The 16,365-nt window shown below is 47.9% G+C and overlaps 1 protein-coding gene across 1 annotated transcript in view; it reads left to right on the top strand.

The window, feature by feature from the left end:
- The window catches only part of BMP7 (bone morphogenetic protein 7), a 78,998-nt gene that overhangs the window by 50,132 nt on the left and 12,501 nt on the right, over positions 1-16,365 (top strand). The window contains exon 3 of the mRNA XM_089664023.1: positions 7,541-7,689. Within this exon, the coding sequence (XP_089520149.1) occupies positions 7,541-7,689 (149 nt within the window). The remainder of the gene's footprint in view (positions 1-7,540; positions 7,690-16,365) is intronic.

Here is a 16,365-nt window from a genome sequence, read left to right as displayed (position 1 = left end):
TGTAAGGTCTCTAACCCTCAAGGGGCGTACAATCTAAGGTCCCTAACCCTCAAGGGGCGTACAATCTAAGGTCCCTAACCCTCAAGGGGCGTACAATCTAAGGTCCCTAACCCTCAAGGGGCGTACAATCTAAGGTCCCTAACCCTCAAGGGGCGTACAATCTAAGGTCCCTAACCCTCAAGGGGCGTACAATCTAAGGTCCCTAACCCTCAAGGGGCGTACAATCTAAGGTCCCTAACCCTCAAGGGGCGTACAATCTAAGGTCCCTAACCCTCAAGGGGCGTACAATCTAAGGTCTCTAACCCTCAAGGGGCGTACAATCTAAGGTCCCTAACCCTCAAGGGGCGTACAATCTAAGGTCCCTAACCCTCAAGGGGTGTACAATCTAAGGTCCCCTAACCCTCAAGGGGCGTACAATCTAAGGTCCCTAACCCTCAAGGGGCGTACAATCTAAGGTCCCTAACCCTCAAGGGGCATACAATCTAAGGTCCCTAACCCTCAAGGGGCGTCCAATCTAAGGTCCCGAACCCTCAAGGGGCGTACAATCTAAGGTCCCTAACCCTCAAGGGGCGTACAATCTAAGGTCCCTAACCCTCAAGGGGCGTACAATCTAAGGTCCCTAACTCACATTCATACATACACATACTAGGGACAATTTAGACAGGAGCCAATTCACCTACCAGCATGTCTTTGGAGTGTGGGAGGAAACCTGAGTACCCGGAAGAAACCCACGCAGGCACAGGGAGAACATGCAAACTCCAGGCAGGTGGTGCCGTGGTTGGGATTCAAACCAACGACCTGAGTACTGTCAGGCGGAAGTGCTAACCATTTGAATGTAAATCTTTTTACTATGTTGGCGCTAGTTCAAAGCGCAGCTCCACCCAAAAGTGGAAGTTCCGCTTTAAGGACTTCTCCCCCGCTCCGCATTAAGGATTGGCACCTTTGGGGGCGGAGGGGAGTGGGTACCCGAATTTGACAGGTACCCGCTCCCACTTCCGGTTCGATCGCCTAGACAATCAGAAGCGGAAGGTGTCCTCCCCCCCTGTAGTCTTTTTGGACACGTGACAGGTCCCAGAAGACTACAGGACCATTCAGGAAGCTCAGCACTACTCCCGCATGCGCAGTGGGTACTCGGCTGTAAAGCCGCAAGCAGTCACCTCTGGGTGCCCACACTGAAGATGCCGGTCTCATGGAATACAGGACAGCCGGTGAAACGGGCTGCGGGGGAGACACCTCTGGACCGAGGGACAGGTAAGTGGCTGTTTTTTAAAAGTCAGCAGCTACAGTTTTTGTAGCTGCGGACTTTTATTTTTTGATAGGTTGAGCGGAACTCCACTTTAAGAACAGGATGAATATGACTTTAAATGAATGGCGCAGCAAATGAGTCGAATAAATCACGTCATAGCCCAACAATAGCTCACCACGGGCAGTAGCGGAGTACACGGTCCTTTCCCTTTAAGCTCACCGCTGTGAATCGATCGCAGGCCGTGGACACTCGGGTGGTTGAGCGCCGCACGGTGCACACTGTACGCCTGCTGCCGCCCCCCCCTGGATTCTAGTAAAAGAGAGGCGATCGTGCTGCCGTGTTCAGCCAAACCGAATAAAACCCTTTAACTTCTTTCCAATCTGTGTTTTGAAGCCACATCAGTGGCATGGACAGAATGGAAAATGTACTCCGCGCTATAAAATCGGGTTTAGGTGAGGACACTCTGCCTGTGGAGAGAGCAGACTCCATCGCTGTGACGGCGCAGAGCGTGTCTGGCATAAATATGGCTGACCTGAGACAAAATGTCTGACTCATTGTGGAGGCTGCTGCTATGAGGGCTGCTCCCATATATCTATCATCCTTGTCTTCCAGATGCCTGGTCCTAAACCGTCATGGCGGGGGGGTGATTTAGACCGGTTTCCTTTGCCTGACCACAAAAGACTTCTATTCCTGGGCCATGTCAAGGGGTTCCCAGGCCCCGGGGGAAATAGAAGCCTTTTTAACAGGGTCACCTGCTGTGTGGGGAGGTTCAAGCTGTTTAGAGGGTGTCCCTGGCCTATGGGGAAATTTAAAGCATCAAATGCATTTTTTTCGTTCAACCGCTGGGTTTAATGAAAGAAAATGCATCAATTCCGCCATCCACACATTCAACGTTAATGGGGGAATCCTTCCCGCTGTGGTATTGTATTATGACAGTGGAAGCCTTCTCCGCCATCGGAATACAAGGACCAGTGTTGCCGCCTATACCTCAAATGGCTGCTTGTATACAATAATAAATAATACCTCAATATGCTCAACCCTATTATCAGAACAAATATATAATACTAAATAAAATAAATAAAAAACATAGCACCCCATCGTTGGTGTCAGTGGGAGGAATAGTGTCCCATCATTGGTATCAGTGGGAGGAATAGTGTCCCATCATTGGTATCAGTGGGAGGAATAGTGCCCCATCATTGGTGTCAGTGGGAGGAATAGTGCCCCATCATTGGTGTCAGTGGGAGGAATAGTGCCCCATCATTGGTGTCAGTGGGAGGAATAGTGCCTCATCATTGGTGTCAGTGGGAGGAATAGTGCCCCATCATTGGTGTCAGTGGGAGGAATAGTGTCCCATCATTGGTATCAGTGGGAGGAATAGTGCCCCATCATTGGTATCAGTGGGAGGAATAGTGCCCCATCATTGGTATCAGTGGGAGGAATAGTGTCCCATCATTGGTGTCAGTGGGAGGAATAGTGTCCCATCATTGGTATCAGTGGGAGGAATAGTGCCCCATCATTGGTATCAGTGGGAGGAATAGTGTCCCATCATTGGTATCAGTGGGAGGAATAGTGCCCCATCATTGGTATCAGTGGGAGGAATAGTGCCCCATCATTGGTGTCAGTGGGAGGAATAGTGTCCCATCATTGGTGTCAGTGGGAGGAATAGTGCCCCATCATTGGTGTCAGTGGGAGGAATAGTGCCCCATCATTGGTATCAGTGGGAGGAATAGTGTCCCATCATTGGTGTCAGTGGGAGGAATAGTGCCCCATCATTGGTGTCAGTGGGAGGAATAGTGCCTCATCATTGGTGTCAGTGGGAGGAATAGTGCCCCATCATTGGTGTCAGTGGGAGGAATAGTGCCCCATCATTGGTGTCAGTGGGAGGAATAGTGCCCCATCATTGGTGTCAGTGGGAGGAATAGTGCCCCATCATTGGTGTCAGTGGGAGGAATAGTGCCCCATCATTGGTGTCAGTGGGAGGAATAGTGCCCTATCATTGGTGTCAGTGGCAGGAATAGTGCCCCATCATTGGTGTCAGTGGCAGGAATAGTGCCCCATCATTGGTGTCAGTGGGAGGAATAGTGCCCCATCATTGGTGTCAGTGGCAGGAATAGTGCCCCATCATTGGTGTCAGTGGGAGGAATAGTGCCCCATCATTGGTGTCAGTGGGAGGAATAGTGCCCCATCATTGGTATCAGTGGGAGGAATAGTGTCCCATCATTGGTATCAGTGGGAGGAATAGTGCCCCATCATTGGTGTCAGTGGGAGGAATAGTGTCCCATCATTGGTATTAGTGGGAGGAATAGTGCCCCATCATTGGTGTCAGTGGGAGGAATAGTGTCCCATCATTGGTGTCAGTGGGAGGAATAGTGTCCCATCATTGGTGTCAGTGGGATGAATAGTGTCCCATCATTGGTGTCAGTGGGAGGAATAGTGTCCCATCATTGGTGTCAGTGGAGGAATGGTGCCCCATCATTGGTATCAGTGGGAGGAATGGTGCCCCATCATTGGTGTCAGTGGGAGGAATGGTGCCCCATCATTGGTATCAGTGGGAGGAACAGTACCCCATCATTGGTAGTGGGGGGAGTAGCACCCCTTCGTTGGTGTCAGTGGGATGAATAGTGCCCAATTGTTGGTGTCAGTGGGAGGAATAGTGCCCCATCGTTGGTATCAGTGGGAGGAATAGTGCCCCATCATTGGTGTCAGTGGAGGAATGGTGCCCCATCATTGGTATCAGTGGGAGGAATGGTGCCCCATCATTGGTGTCAGTGGGAGGAATGGTGCCCCATCATTGGTATCAGTGGGAGGAACAGTACCCCATCATTGGTAGTGGGGGGAGTAGCACCCCTTCGTTGGTGTCAGTGGGATGAATAGTGCCCAATTGTTGGTGTCAGTGGGAGGAATAGTGCCCCATCGTTGGTATCAGTGGGAGGAATAGTGCCCAATTGTTGGTGTCAGTGGGAGGAATAGTGCCCAATTGTTGGTGTCAGTGGGAGGAATAGTACCCCGTCTTTCGTGTCATTGGGAAGAATAGAGTCTTGTAACAGTGACAGAAACAGTTCCCCAGGGCCAGGTAAAGGCAAGCAAAGGGCCACAGTTTGGAGAGCACTGTTCTGGGGCATTTCTTATACATAGTTACATTGGTCCAAGCTGGCACAATGTAACTCTGTATATCCCACACCTGCAGAATCCCTCTAGGTCAGGGGTATCAAACTCAATTTCATGGCAGGCAGCATCAGCATTATGGTTACCCTCAAAGGGCCAGTTGTATCTGTAAGATGTCCAGAGCACCTCATCCCCCCTTACATCAGAAGTCAAGAGCCCCCCTCCCTTCCTTACATCTTAGTGCACCCCCTTACATTGTGCTGCTGCCGGTTAGAGGCTGGGGGGCGAAGCTGGGTAGTAGAAAGTGCAGGATCTGGCAGAGGACCAGAGGAGGGCTGGAGTCTGCTGCCAAATGCCGAGACCAGGGGAAGTGAAGACGAGGGGGTGCCACATCTGCACAGAGAGGCGCAGGATCTGTAGGAAGAGTAATGTCCTCCTCTCTGCTGCAGACTGCTGAGATGGGGGGGGGGGGGAAACCTCACTGCCAGACTAGGAAAAGCCTTTAGGAGATCCATCATATCCACCCAAAACTGAGGTCTCCATCCCTTAGTTGACATCCTACAATAAACATAAATGGTATTTTGGAAGGGGAAGTCGACAGCCTCACAAACCTTCCCAGAGCACTTCATCAATTATACTGCGGGTGTCGAGATGCTTGAACCTGGCTCTGTATTTCCAGCGGCCATGTTTTATGGCTCCCTCAGAGGGCCGATTCTACGTAAAGAATTTCAATAAATATCTTGACATTCTCCATAGTGCCGGACCCACCTTTTTACGAGCTGAATTTACCGGCCTCTCTGGGGGAGGGGGGGGGGAGCCGAGGTCGTAATACAGCAGACCAATAATAATTGCCCCCCCCCCCAAACCCCTCCCCTCCAGTGTGGTTTAAAGGCCAGAGATTGCAATGCACAAACTGAAGCATTTTCTGCCACAAAATTTAATGCAGTAAATGAATGCTTAAAATTTTACTGCTTTGGGACTTTTGGGTGATATTTTTTTTCTACTTCCTGGGGACAAAAACTAAAATTTTCAAGTAATTAAAGGGAGTTTCTAGTGTATTTTCCAGGATTCTTGCTGGACATCTGTGCCCAGCGTCTTTTTTTTTTTTTTGGCCATTGGATGACAACTAATAATGTATCCCTTACAAATGTTCAATAGAGTTGAATCAGTCCTGCGCTGGGCTCCTCGGGAGTATGAATGCGTATGTCTGCCACCATTGACACAAGAAAATCACCGGGAGCAAGACGTTTGAGGGTGTGCACAAGAAGTAAATTTCGGTATGTCACCCAGTGTCATGCAGCCACTTCCTGTAAGCCCAGGCTGTCATGGACACCCCCCCCTATGGGATGTCATGTCATCACACTGTGTAGCCCAGGCTGTCATGGACACACCCCCCTATGGGATGTCATCTCATCACACCGTGTAGCCCAGGCTGTCATGGACACACCCCCCTATGGGATGTCATCTCATCACACCGTGTAGCCCAGGCTGTCATGGACACCCCCCCCCCCCCCCATGGGATGTCATCTCATCACACTGTGTAGCCCAGGCTGTCATGGACACACCCCCCTATGGGATGTCATCTCATCACACCGTGTAGCCCAGGCTGTCATGGACACACCCCCCTATGGGATGTCATCTCATCACACCGTGTATCCCAGGCTGTCATGGACACCCCCCCCCCCCCCATGGGATGTCATCTCATCACACCGTGTAGCCCAGGCTGTCATGGACACCCAACTCCCCCCATGGGATGTCATCTCATCACACTGTGTAGCCCAGGCTGTCATGGACACCCCCCCCCCCCCATGGGATGTCATCTCATCACACTATGTAGCTCAGGCTGTCATGGACACACCCCCCCGTGGGATGTCATCTCATCACACCGTGTATCCCAGGCTGTCATGGACACCCCCCCCCTATGGGATGTCATCTCATCACACCATGTAGCCCAGGCTGTCATGGACCCCCCCCCCCCCCCCATGGGATGTCATCTCATCACACTGTGTAGCTCAGGCTGTCATGGACACACCCCCATGGGATGTCATCTCATCACACCGTGTGTGAGGACCCTTCAGCGTGGCAATAAGAACTGCTGATGCCATGCTAGAAAAGGAAGGACCTGTAATGTCAGGTGACCAGCAAAAATGCTATTAGATGTTATAGTGCTTTTTTTTTTTCTTTTTTTTTTTTTATAAAATAAAAGCTGTTATACTGACCTGCATTGTGTAATGATATTGCCCTGAGCAGTCCCTTACCTCCCCTACCAGTGCTGTCTGTTCCTAATCCTCCTGAGCAAGCCAGCTTCTCTTGAGCCAGGCTGTGTATGTCCACAGACACACACAGTACTTGTGATAAGCCACGCCCCCGCTCCCTCTTCACAGACGTTTGACCGACAGCAGCTGGACTCTCAGGGTATCCTGCGAGAGAAGGAAGTGAAGGGAGTGGTGCCGCAACCAGGACAGCGCTGGAGCGAAGAAAGGAGCCAGGAAAATGTTTAGGAATCGGGGGTGCGAAAGGAGGGGGGTAGGACATGTAGTGTTTTTTCTGTACCTTAAAATGGTTGTAAACTCTTACATATACTCAGTGAAGTGACTGGTGATACATAGAGATGAAACAAATCCTCCTACGTAAGTTGTACCTGTTTATCTACAGACTTCTCTACATCAATTCCAAGTGCAGAATTTATACAGCTTGTTTGAGATTTCAGAAAGCAGGGGGTGGGAGAGCTGAAATGACACTGCAGAGCTCAGTGAGGAAAGCTCTGAGAGCTGATTGGAGGGAAGAGACAACCCCACCCTTCACACAGCTCACAGGAACAGAGCTGAGGCTGTCAATCTGCTGGAGGTCCGAGCTGAGGCTGTCAATCTGCTGGAGGTCCCTCCCCTGTCACCATTTTTCTCTTGGTGTCAGGAAAACGTGTCAGAAGTAGCTCATACAGATAGCAGAAATAACACTTAGTGCACTGGATTGGGGCAAGTACACACTATAGAGGGATGTGCTTTGTTCATATTGACAACCATTTTAATGCAGAGGATGCATTAAGGTAAAAAAACCTTTTGATTTTAGGGAAGTATTTGGGGAATCTTTATATCTTAGATGCTGGGTAGGGGGTGGGGAGGCTGGAGATGTGCTTTAAGACTTGCCAGTACCGGTTCACAATAATGCTAAGCATTTATATCTTTTCAGGGATTCTGATCTATTCCTGCTGGATTCTCGGACAATCTGGGCTGCAGAGGAAGGCTGGCTGGTATTTGATATCACAGCAACCAGCAATCACTGGGTCCTCATCCCGCAGCAGAACCTGGGCCTGCAGCTGTCTGTGGAGAGCAATGATGGTAAGTGGTTGGCTGGCCATGAAACGCGAGACACTTTCTGAACCGTCATTTGTTTCAGTTAACCTATGACCCTCGCTCCCTGCGTGTAGCAGCTTTTACGTCAGTAATTCAAGACCTAGATTTACCTACAGGCATTATCTGCGTGTGACCCCACTGGGGAGGATTTTACTTACTTCCTGTCCCTGTGACACCTCTACATGAAGTGAGGGGAGTGGTTGTCACCAAGGCAAGAATGCATGGGCAGCAATGAAGTGATAACTGAGCAACGGACGCATGACAAGTGACCCCAGAGAGATCTTATAGAAGTGATTCCTGATGAAGACTGCTTTATAGACACACATTCATTCAATCTAGATGATATTTTTCTTCTTTTGCTAAAAAAAAGACTTTTATTCAGGAACTTTGTTTTGAGTGCAATCATATACCCTTTGCTGCATTGTATAAAGCCCAACGCCAGGAACATTTCAATCCATTCTTGCAGTGTTGTATACCCCACATTGCATGGGGTAAATGCTTGTTTAGTCTGGGGCAGTGCTCTCCAAACTGCGGCCCGAGGGCCAGATGAGGCCCTTCGCTTACCTTTTATCTGGTCCATGGGGCACTATTTATCACACAAATATGAGACACTGTTCCTCCCTCTGATACCAACAATGGGGTATTGTTCCTCCTATTGACACCAATTATAGAGCATAAATTCTTGACACCAATGATGGGGCACTATTCCTTCCACTGACACCAAAGACGGGGCACTATTCCTCCCACTGACACCAATGATGGGGCACTATTCCTCCCACTGACACCAATGATGGGACACTATTCCTCCCACTGATACCAATGATGGGGCACTATTCCTCCCACTGACACCAATGATGGGGCACTATTCCTCCCACTGACACCAATGATGGGACACTATTCCTCCCACTGACACCAATGATGGGACACTATTCCTCCCACTGATACCAATGATGGGGCACTATTCCTCCCACTGATACCAATGATGGGGCACTATTCCTCCCACTGATACCAATGATGGGGCACTATTCCTCCCACTGACACCAAAGACGGGGCACTATTCCTCCCACTGATACCAATGATGGGGCACTATTCCTTCCACTGACACCAATGATGGGACACTATTCCACTGACACCAATGATGGGACACTATTCCACTGACACCAATGATGGGACACTATTCATCCCACTGACACCAATGATGGGGCACTATTCCTCCCACTGATACCAATGATGGGGCACTATTCCTCCCACTGATACCAATGATGGGGCACTATTCCTCCCACTGATACCAATGATGGGGCACTATTCCTCCCACTGACACCAATGATGGGGCACTATTCCTCCACTGATACCAATGATGGGGCACTATTCCTCCCACTGATACTAATGATGGAGCACTATTCCTCCCACTGATACCAATGATGGGGCACTATTCTTCCCACTGACACCAATGATGGGGCACTATTCTTCCCACTGACACCAATGATGGGGCACTATTCTTCCCACTGACACCAATGATGGGGCACTATTCTTCCCACTGACACCAATGATGGGGCACTATTCCTCCCACTGACACCAATGATGGGGCACTATTCTTCCCACTGACACCAATGATGTGGCACTATTCCTCCCACTGACTCCCACTTTTAAAAGATAAATATTGCGAAGTACAGAATCTCTCTTTTTTTTTTTTTTTTTTTTTTGTGCTCAGACATATACTTTAAGGCTGAAAGTATTTTACCTCTCTGGACGTGTCCTGTGTGCAGGAAGAGACATTATGAGGCCAGTTTAGTTGGTTCTAGGTGGAGCCAGGAAACTAGAAGCATCCACCCTGTAAAATGTCACTTAATTAATCTAGGTCACCTCCTACGCTGTCAGAGTCGGACAGTCGGATCGTCATTCATCCGAGAACGTGATATTCTGCTTAATCCCCGCGTGCTGAGGACGCCTCACCCTTCGAGGAGCTGAAGGAGCTTCTTACAGGAATAACCACGTACATTCCTTAACCCTTTAAGACCACCTAACTCATATATGCAGCAGCAGATAGGTGGTCTTTAACGCCCTACGCAGCGCATAGGCATCGTTGGGCTGCCAATGTTTATCTGCTTGGTCCAAACCAAAGTTTGGTAGCCAGACAGACCGGCTTTCGATCATGTGACCACTATGACAGTGGTCACATGATCGCCAATCCTTCCTGACTCCCAGGCATTTCGAAACTTAAAGCAGAGCTCCACCCAAAAGGGGAAGTACAGCTTTAAGGCTTCGTCCCCCTCTCCCCTTTAAGGATTGGCACCATTGGGGAGCGGGGGTACTCGAATTTGACAGGTACCTGCGCCCACTTCCGCTGCGATCACCTAGGCCGGGTGTCGGCAACCCGCGGCTCCGGAGCCGCATGCGGCTCTTTTTCACCTTTCCTGCGGCTCCGGAGCACACTGCCCACCAGGTGACAGGCAATAGGGTCGGCAAGCCGCGGCTCTTTTAATGTAGATCTTCTGTGTGCCGGGCGCCCGCTGGCAAACATTGGCTGTCAGGATGTAGGCGGGGCAGCGTGACGAACTCCTCTCCTCTCACAGTCCGCCCTGAAGACCAGAACGGCGCGGGAACCCAGCGAGAGGAACGCGCGGAGCAAAGGTAAGTGAATTCACACAATATGGGGAATGAATTACTATAGGGGATGAATTACTATAGGGGGGATGAATTACTATAGGGGGGATGAATTACTATGGGGGATGAATTACTATAGGGGGGATGAATTACTATAGGGGGGATGAATTACTATAGGGGGGATGAATTACTATAGGGGGGATGAATTACTACGGGGGATGAATTACTACAGGGGGGATGAATTACTACAGGGGGGATGAATTACTACAGGGGAGATGAATTACTATATGAGGGATGAATTACTATATGAGGGATGAATTACTATAGGGGGGATGAATTACTATATGAGGGATGAATTACTATAGGGGGGATGAATTACTATATGAGGGATGAATTACTATAGGGGGGATGAATTACTATATGGGGGATGAATTACTATAGGGGGGATGAATTACTATAGGGGGGATGAATTACTATGGGGGATGAATTACTACGGGGGATGAATTACTATATGGGGGATGAATTACTATAGGGGGGATGAATTACTATAGGGGGGATGAATTACTATGGGGGATGAATTACTATATGGGGGATGAATTACTATGGGGGATGAATTACTATGGGGGATGAATTACTATATGGGGGATGAATTACTATATGGGGGATGAATTACTATATGGGGGATGAATTACTATAGGGGGGATGAATTACTATGGGGGATGAATTACTATATGGGGGATGAATTACTATGGGGGATGAATTACTATATGGGGGATGAATTACTATATGGGGGATGTATTTTCAGTTTTAAAAATGTTTCTCTCAAAATAAATTTCAATCGTGGTTTTGGCGAGATTTGGCTCAGTCGAAAAAAAAGGTTGCCCACCACTGACCTAAGGCTATGATTGTGATTATGACTATACACTGTGGCCCTGATTAACCCTTTGCTTACTGGGCCCTTAAACCCCCTTCATGACCAGAGCGTTTTTTGCAATATATGCAGTGTCGGATTTGTTTTAAATGTTGCAATGGTTTTGCGGCTCCCAGTCTTTTTTTCCCTCTCGGAAATGGGTCCAAGTGGCTCTTTATGTCTTAAAGGTTGCAGACCCCTGACCTAGGCCATGGGTGGGCAACTGTGGCCCTCCAGCTGTTGTAGAACTACAAGTCCCATGAGGCATTGCAAAATTGACAGTTACAAGCATGACTCCCAAAGGCAGAGGCATGATGGGACTTGTAGTTCACCTAACAGCTGGAGGGCCACAGTTGCCCACCCTTGGCCTAGGCGATTGGAAGCCAAAGTTGTCATCCCCCCCCCCCCTCCATTGACATAGTCTTTTGGGACATGTGGCAGGTCGCCATTCCCCATTCACAAAGCGCATCGCTACTCGCGCATGCGCAGTGGACACCTGGCTGTGAAAGGGGCACAGGACGGCCAGTGAACCCGGCTGGTGTGAAGGCACCGTGGGATCGATAGACAGGTGAGTGTCTGTTTTTTTAAAAGTCAGCAGCTACAGGTTTTTTTGACTATTTTTATTTGACAATTTTTTTATTTATTATTATTTTTTATTGTTTATTTTATTTATTATTTTATTTATTTTTATTTTTTATTTTTTTGACTATTTTAGTATTTTTTGACTGGACCTCTGCTTTAAAGTGAAACTTTACACCATGCCAACTTGATTATTATTATACAGGATTTATGGCACCAACGGTTTGCTCAGCGTTTTACAATATAACGGGAGACAATACAGCAACAATACAGTTCAATACAAGAGGGTTAGGAGGGCCCTGATCCTGGGAGCTGACAATCTAGGAGACTTGATAAAAAATAATGTTCTTTAGGAAGGAACATACATTACCAATTAATAATTATGCTACCAAAATGTGTACTGTAAATTACCTCCAGCGTTTGTTCCTTTTTCTTCTCCTGCCTGCATGCCTAAGCTAAGGGCAGATGGATTCCAGGAAGTAAATGCTACATGAGTCATCTGCCCTTACTCAAGATGGCCATGGCTAGAAAAAGCTAGGGTTTTTTTTTTAAGTGATTTCTCAGCAAAATAAAGCATGGCGACATGGATGGAATGATTTGAATGTTAAAAATAAATGAAATGGCGTGTTTGGTTTGTGGTGTAGCTCCACTTTTGAAGGATCGAAGCTCGCCATCGTCGGATGTAAGCAGGACGCACTTACCATCACATGTGTTCTGCGCTAACCGCAGCAGATAAGGATCAGTAAATGGCGTCCGGAAAGCAGTTAAAAGTTTTTGTTTACTCATAAAAGAAAAAGAAAAAATGTCCGGAAAGGAACAAAAAAAAAAAAAAGAAAGAGAAAACCACTTGAGAGGCTGTGTGATAATTACCTAGGCATGCAGGACACGGCGAGACTTCTCCAATCCTCTGCTGTGCAGATGTCAGCCCCATGTGATTATACATCTCCAGACGGTTCTGTAGGAACCTTTTATACCCCAGATGGAGTCATGATCTAATATCTGACTTGATACTCAACCGCCTGCTCAGAGGTGCCCGAAACTGGAGCCCAGATTCTACAAGTAGCTTTGCAAAGGACTAATATTAATACTTTCTAGACCTTTTCCTGAACCCAGTGGTCCTACTTACGTCTTGTTCTCCTCCGTCCCTTCCTCTGCCAGAGCGTTAGACGATACTAGTCCTTTCTCGCCGGTTTTGCTGCCATCAAAGTCTACCTGCCACCGTCCTTGGTCTGATTTCACAACCTGAAGGTCTTGAAACTTAAGTCTCCCTATCTAGGGCCATTGATGTACGTACGTACCGACCTGCTCATGATCTCGTAGCCTTTGGACGACCAGGGGATAACCAGATCTGAATGGATGTGCTGATGGTTATGGCCTTGTAACCATCAGCACGTCCATTCAGATCTGGTTATCCCCTGGTCGTCCAAAGGCTACGTGATCAAGACAAGTCTCGGTTTTACCAGACGGAAAATTCCAAATGTGGCATCACATTCCAACGGCTAGGTCAGTCTTGATGATTGGTGGTTACTCCTATTCCCATTTCAAGTTTTTGTCTGTTTCCTATGATTTAAATATTTAGAAAAACTTAGAAATACTTGAGAAACTTAAGCCGCCCTATCTAGGGCCATTGATGTACGTACGTGCCGACCTGCTCATGATCTCGTAGCCTATGGATGACCAGGGGATAACCAGATCTGAATGGAAGTGCTGACGGTTACAAGGCCTGGAAAGACGAGTTTCGGTTTTACCAGACGGAAAATTCCAAATGTGGCATCATATTCCAATGGCTAGGTCAGTCTTGATGATTGGTGGTTACTCCTATTCCCATGACTAGTGCACCAAACATAGGTTCATCCAGACCCCACTACACCACCATTACCCTTCCATACCAATCCCCTTTACTTACTATACTTACAGAAAACATAACACCAATTTTGGAGTAAAATGGCCAACACGGCCTTTTATTAACAAATCAAGTTTAAACACATCAACCATTCCTTATAACAGAAAACATAAAGACTTGTCGTTGGTCTTTGAAGGCACCCCCAAAACGATCCGAAATGCACCCATCCACTCAAAGACAACCATATTACACAAGGCCTTCAGCCGCAACCAACCAGCTCGGAGACAACCATACCGTCCGCAGTGCAGCACCACCACCTTCCAGTTAAACCTCGGTTAACTGGGAATGTTCCCGGGCACACCATACCAACGATGGGTCCCACACCATTTTTGTACCTCCAAGATAAGAACTGCCTCCAAAGACCAACCACCGCCCAGGAACCAAAATAACCCCCCCCCCCCCCGGGAGGAACACAACACTCACCAAACAGGGAGGGCGGGAGGGAAGCTCTCTCTCCCATGTCCAGCTCCAATTGACGCCCCTCCCCAGGACACCCCACCCTAAGGTGCAGAAGACCCCACCTACACTCTCCCTCTACCAACCAGACCCTCCAGCTATCCTTTACCAACCCTAATACTATCATTAACCCTTACACGTCTTCCTTCCCACTCTGGGCCTAGTCATGCCTGTCCTGCGCTAATTCTTTTCTTCTTTTATCGCTGCGGGCATTTCTTTACAAGTTTTTGTCTATTTCCTATGATTTAAATATTTAGAAAATCTTAGAAATACTTGAGAAACTTAAGCCACCCTATCTAGGACCATTGATGTACGTACGTACGTACCGACCTGCTCCTGATGTTTGGACAACCAGGGGATAACCAGATCTGAATGGAAGTGCTGACGGTTACAAGGTCTGGAAAGACAAGTCTCGGTTTTACCAGACAGAAAATTCCAAATGTGGCATCATTTTCCAATGGCTAGGTCAGTCTTGATGATTGGTGGTTACTCCTATTCCCATTACAAGTTTTTGCCTGTTTCCTATGATTTAAATATTTATTTGCCTTTGCAGCTGCTGCTTGGCATTGGGTGGTGCAGCTGGCCATCAACTGGCCCCATTGACATTATTATCTGGAAACATCTAGCTAACAATATTGTGTACCTGTAAAGCCAGGGGTCTGCAAACTTTCCAAAGTCCTTCAGACTTTAGGGGAACCAGGGTGTGGCTTTTGGGAGTGGAAAATTTGCTGGTGTCAGTGGGAGCAAACATTGTAATTGTTCATATTAGTGGAAGGAATAGTGCCCCATCAATGGTATCAGTGGGAGGAATAGAGCCCCATCATTGGTGTCAGTGGGAGGAATAGTGCCCCATCAATGGTATCAGTGGGAGGAATAGAGCCCCATCATTGGTGTCAGTGGGAGGAATAGTGCCCCATCAATGGTATCAGTGGGAGGAATAGAGCCCCATCATTGGTGTCAGTGGGAGGAATAGTGCCCCATCATTGGTATCAGTGGGAGGAATAGTGCCCCATCATTGGTGTCAGTGGGAGGAATAGTGCCCCATCGTTGATATCAGTGGGGGGAATAGTGCCCCATCATTGGTGTCAGTGGGAGGAGTAGTGCCCCATCATTGGTATCAGTGGGAGGAATAGTGTCCCATCATTGGTATCAGTGGGAGGAATAGTGCCCCATCATTGGTGTCAGTGGGAGGAATAGTGCCCCATCATTGGTATCAGTGGAGGAATAGTGTCCCATCCTTGGTATTAGTGGGAGAAATAGTGCCTCATCGTTGGTGTCAGTGGTAGGAATAGTGTCCCATCATTGGTGTCAGTGGGAGGAATAGTGCCCCATCATTGGTGTCAGTGGGAGGAATAGTGCCCCATCATTGGTATCAGTGGGGGGAATAGTGTCCCATCATTGGTATCAGTGGGAGGAATAGTGCCCCATCATTGGTTTCAGTGGGAGAAATAGTGCCCCATCATTGGTGTCAGTGGGAGAAATAATGCCCCATCATTGGTATCAGTGGGAGGAATAGTGCCCCATCATTGGTGTCAGTGGGAGAAATAATGCCCCATCATTGGTATCAGTGGTAGAAATAGTGCCCCATCATTGGTGTCAACTGGAGGAATAGTTCCCTATTATTGTTGTCAGTGGGAGGAATAGTATCCCATCAATGGTGTCAGTGGGAAGAATAGTGCCCCATTTTTTGGTGTCAGTGAGAGGAATATTTCACCATTGACCTGATAAAGGCAAAAGAGGGCCACATCTGGCTCCTGGGCCACAGTTTGGTGACCACTGCTGTAAAGGATCACTTCTGAAGCCCTGAGATGTCCCATTGAGTTTGATAAGATTTGGGGAGAATGAATCAATTGTATCAACTCATATTGAACATCAAACGTCAGAGTGACACCAAGATATTTGGCAATTGCATCCATTCCCATATTTGTACCTTTTATTCCATCCTTGAACCACCATTCAGACTAAAACACAAGATTTGGTTAGAACTGGTTTGTAATGGAGAGTGTGTTCGTTCCACACAGACAATGTTCTGCCAGCTCGCTGTACCTTTTAGGGCTTTTCTTGGGTTAAGAATTTGTTTTAATGTAAATTTTGTTTTTTCAAAAAAAATACTATACCTTCTATTTTACTTGGACATCGTTGCATATGTGCATTTGCTTCAAACCATGGTCTATACCAACCTTTCTCAATTCTTTTGTAGCCGGAATGA

Source organism: Staurois parvus, unplaced genomic scaffold (assembly GCF_062004578.1).
Source record: "Staurois parvus isolate SC_StPar_1 unplaced genomic scaffold, SC_StPar_1.0 ptg001812l, whole genome shotgun sequence".
In the NCBI taxonomy this organism is placed as follows: Eukaryota; Metazoa; Chordata; class Amphibia; order Anura; family Ranidae; genus Staurois; species Staurois parvus.
This window is presented reverse-complemented; position numbering and strand designations above follow the sequence as displayed.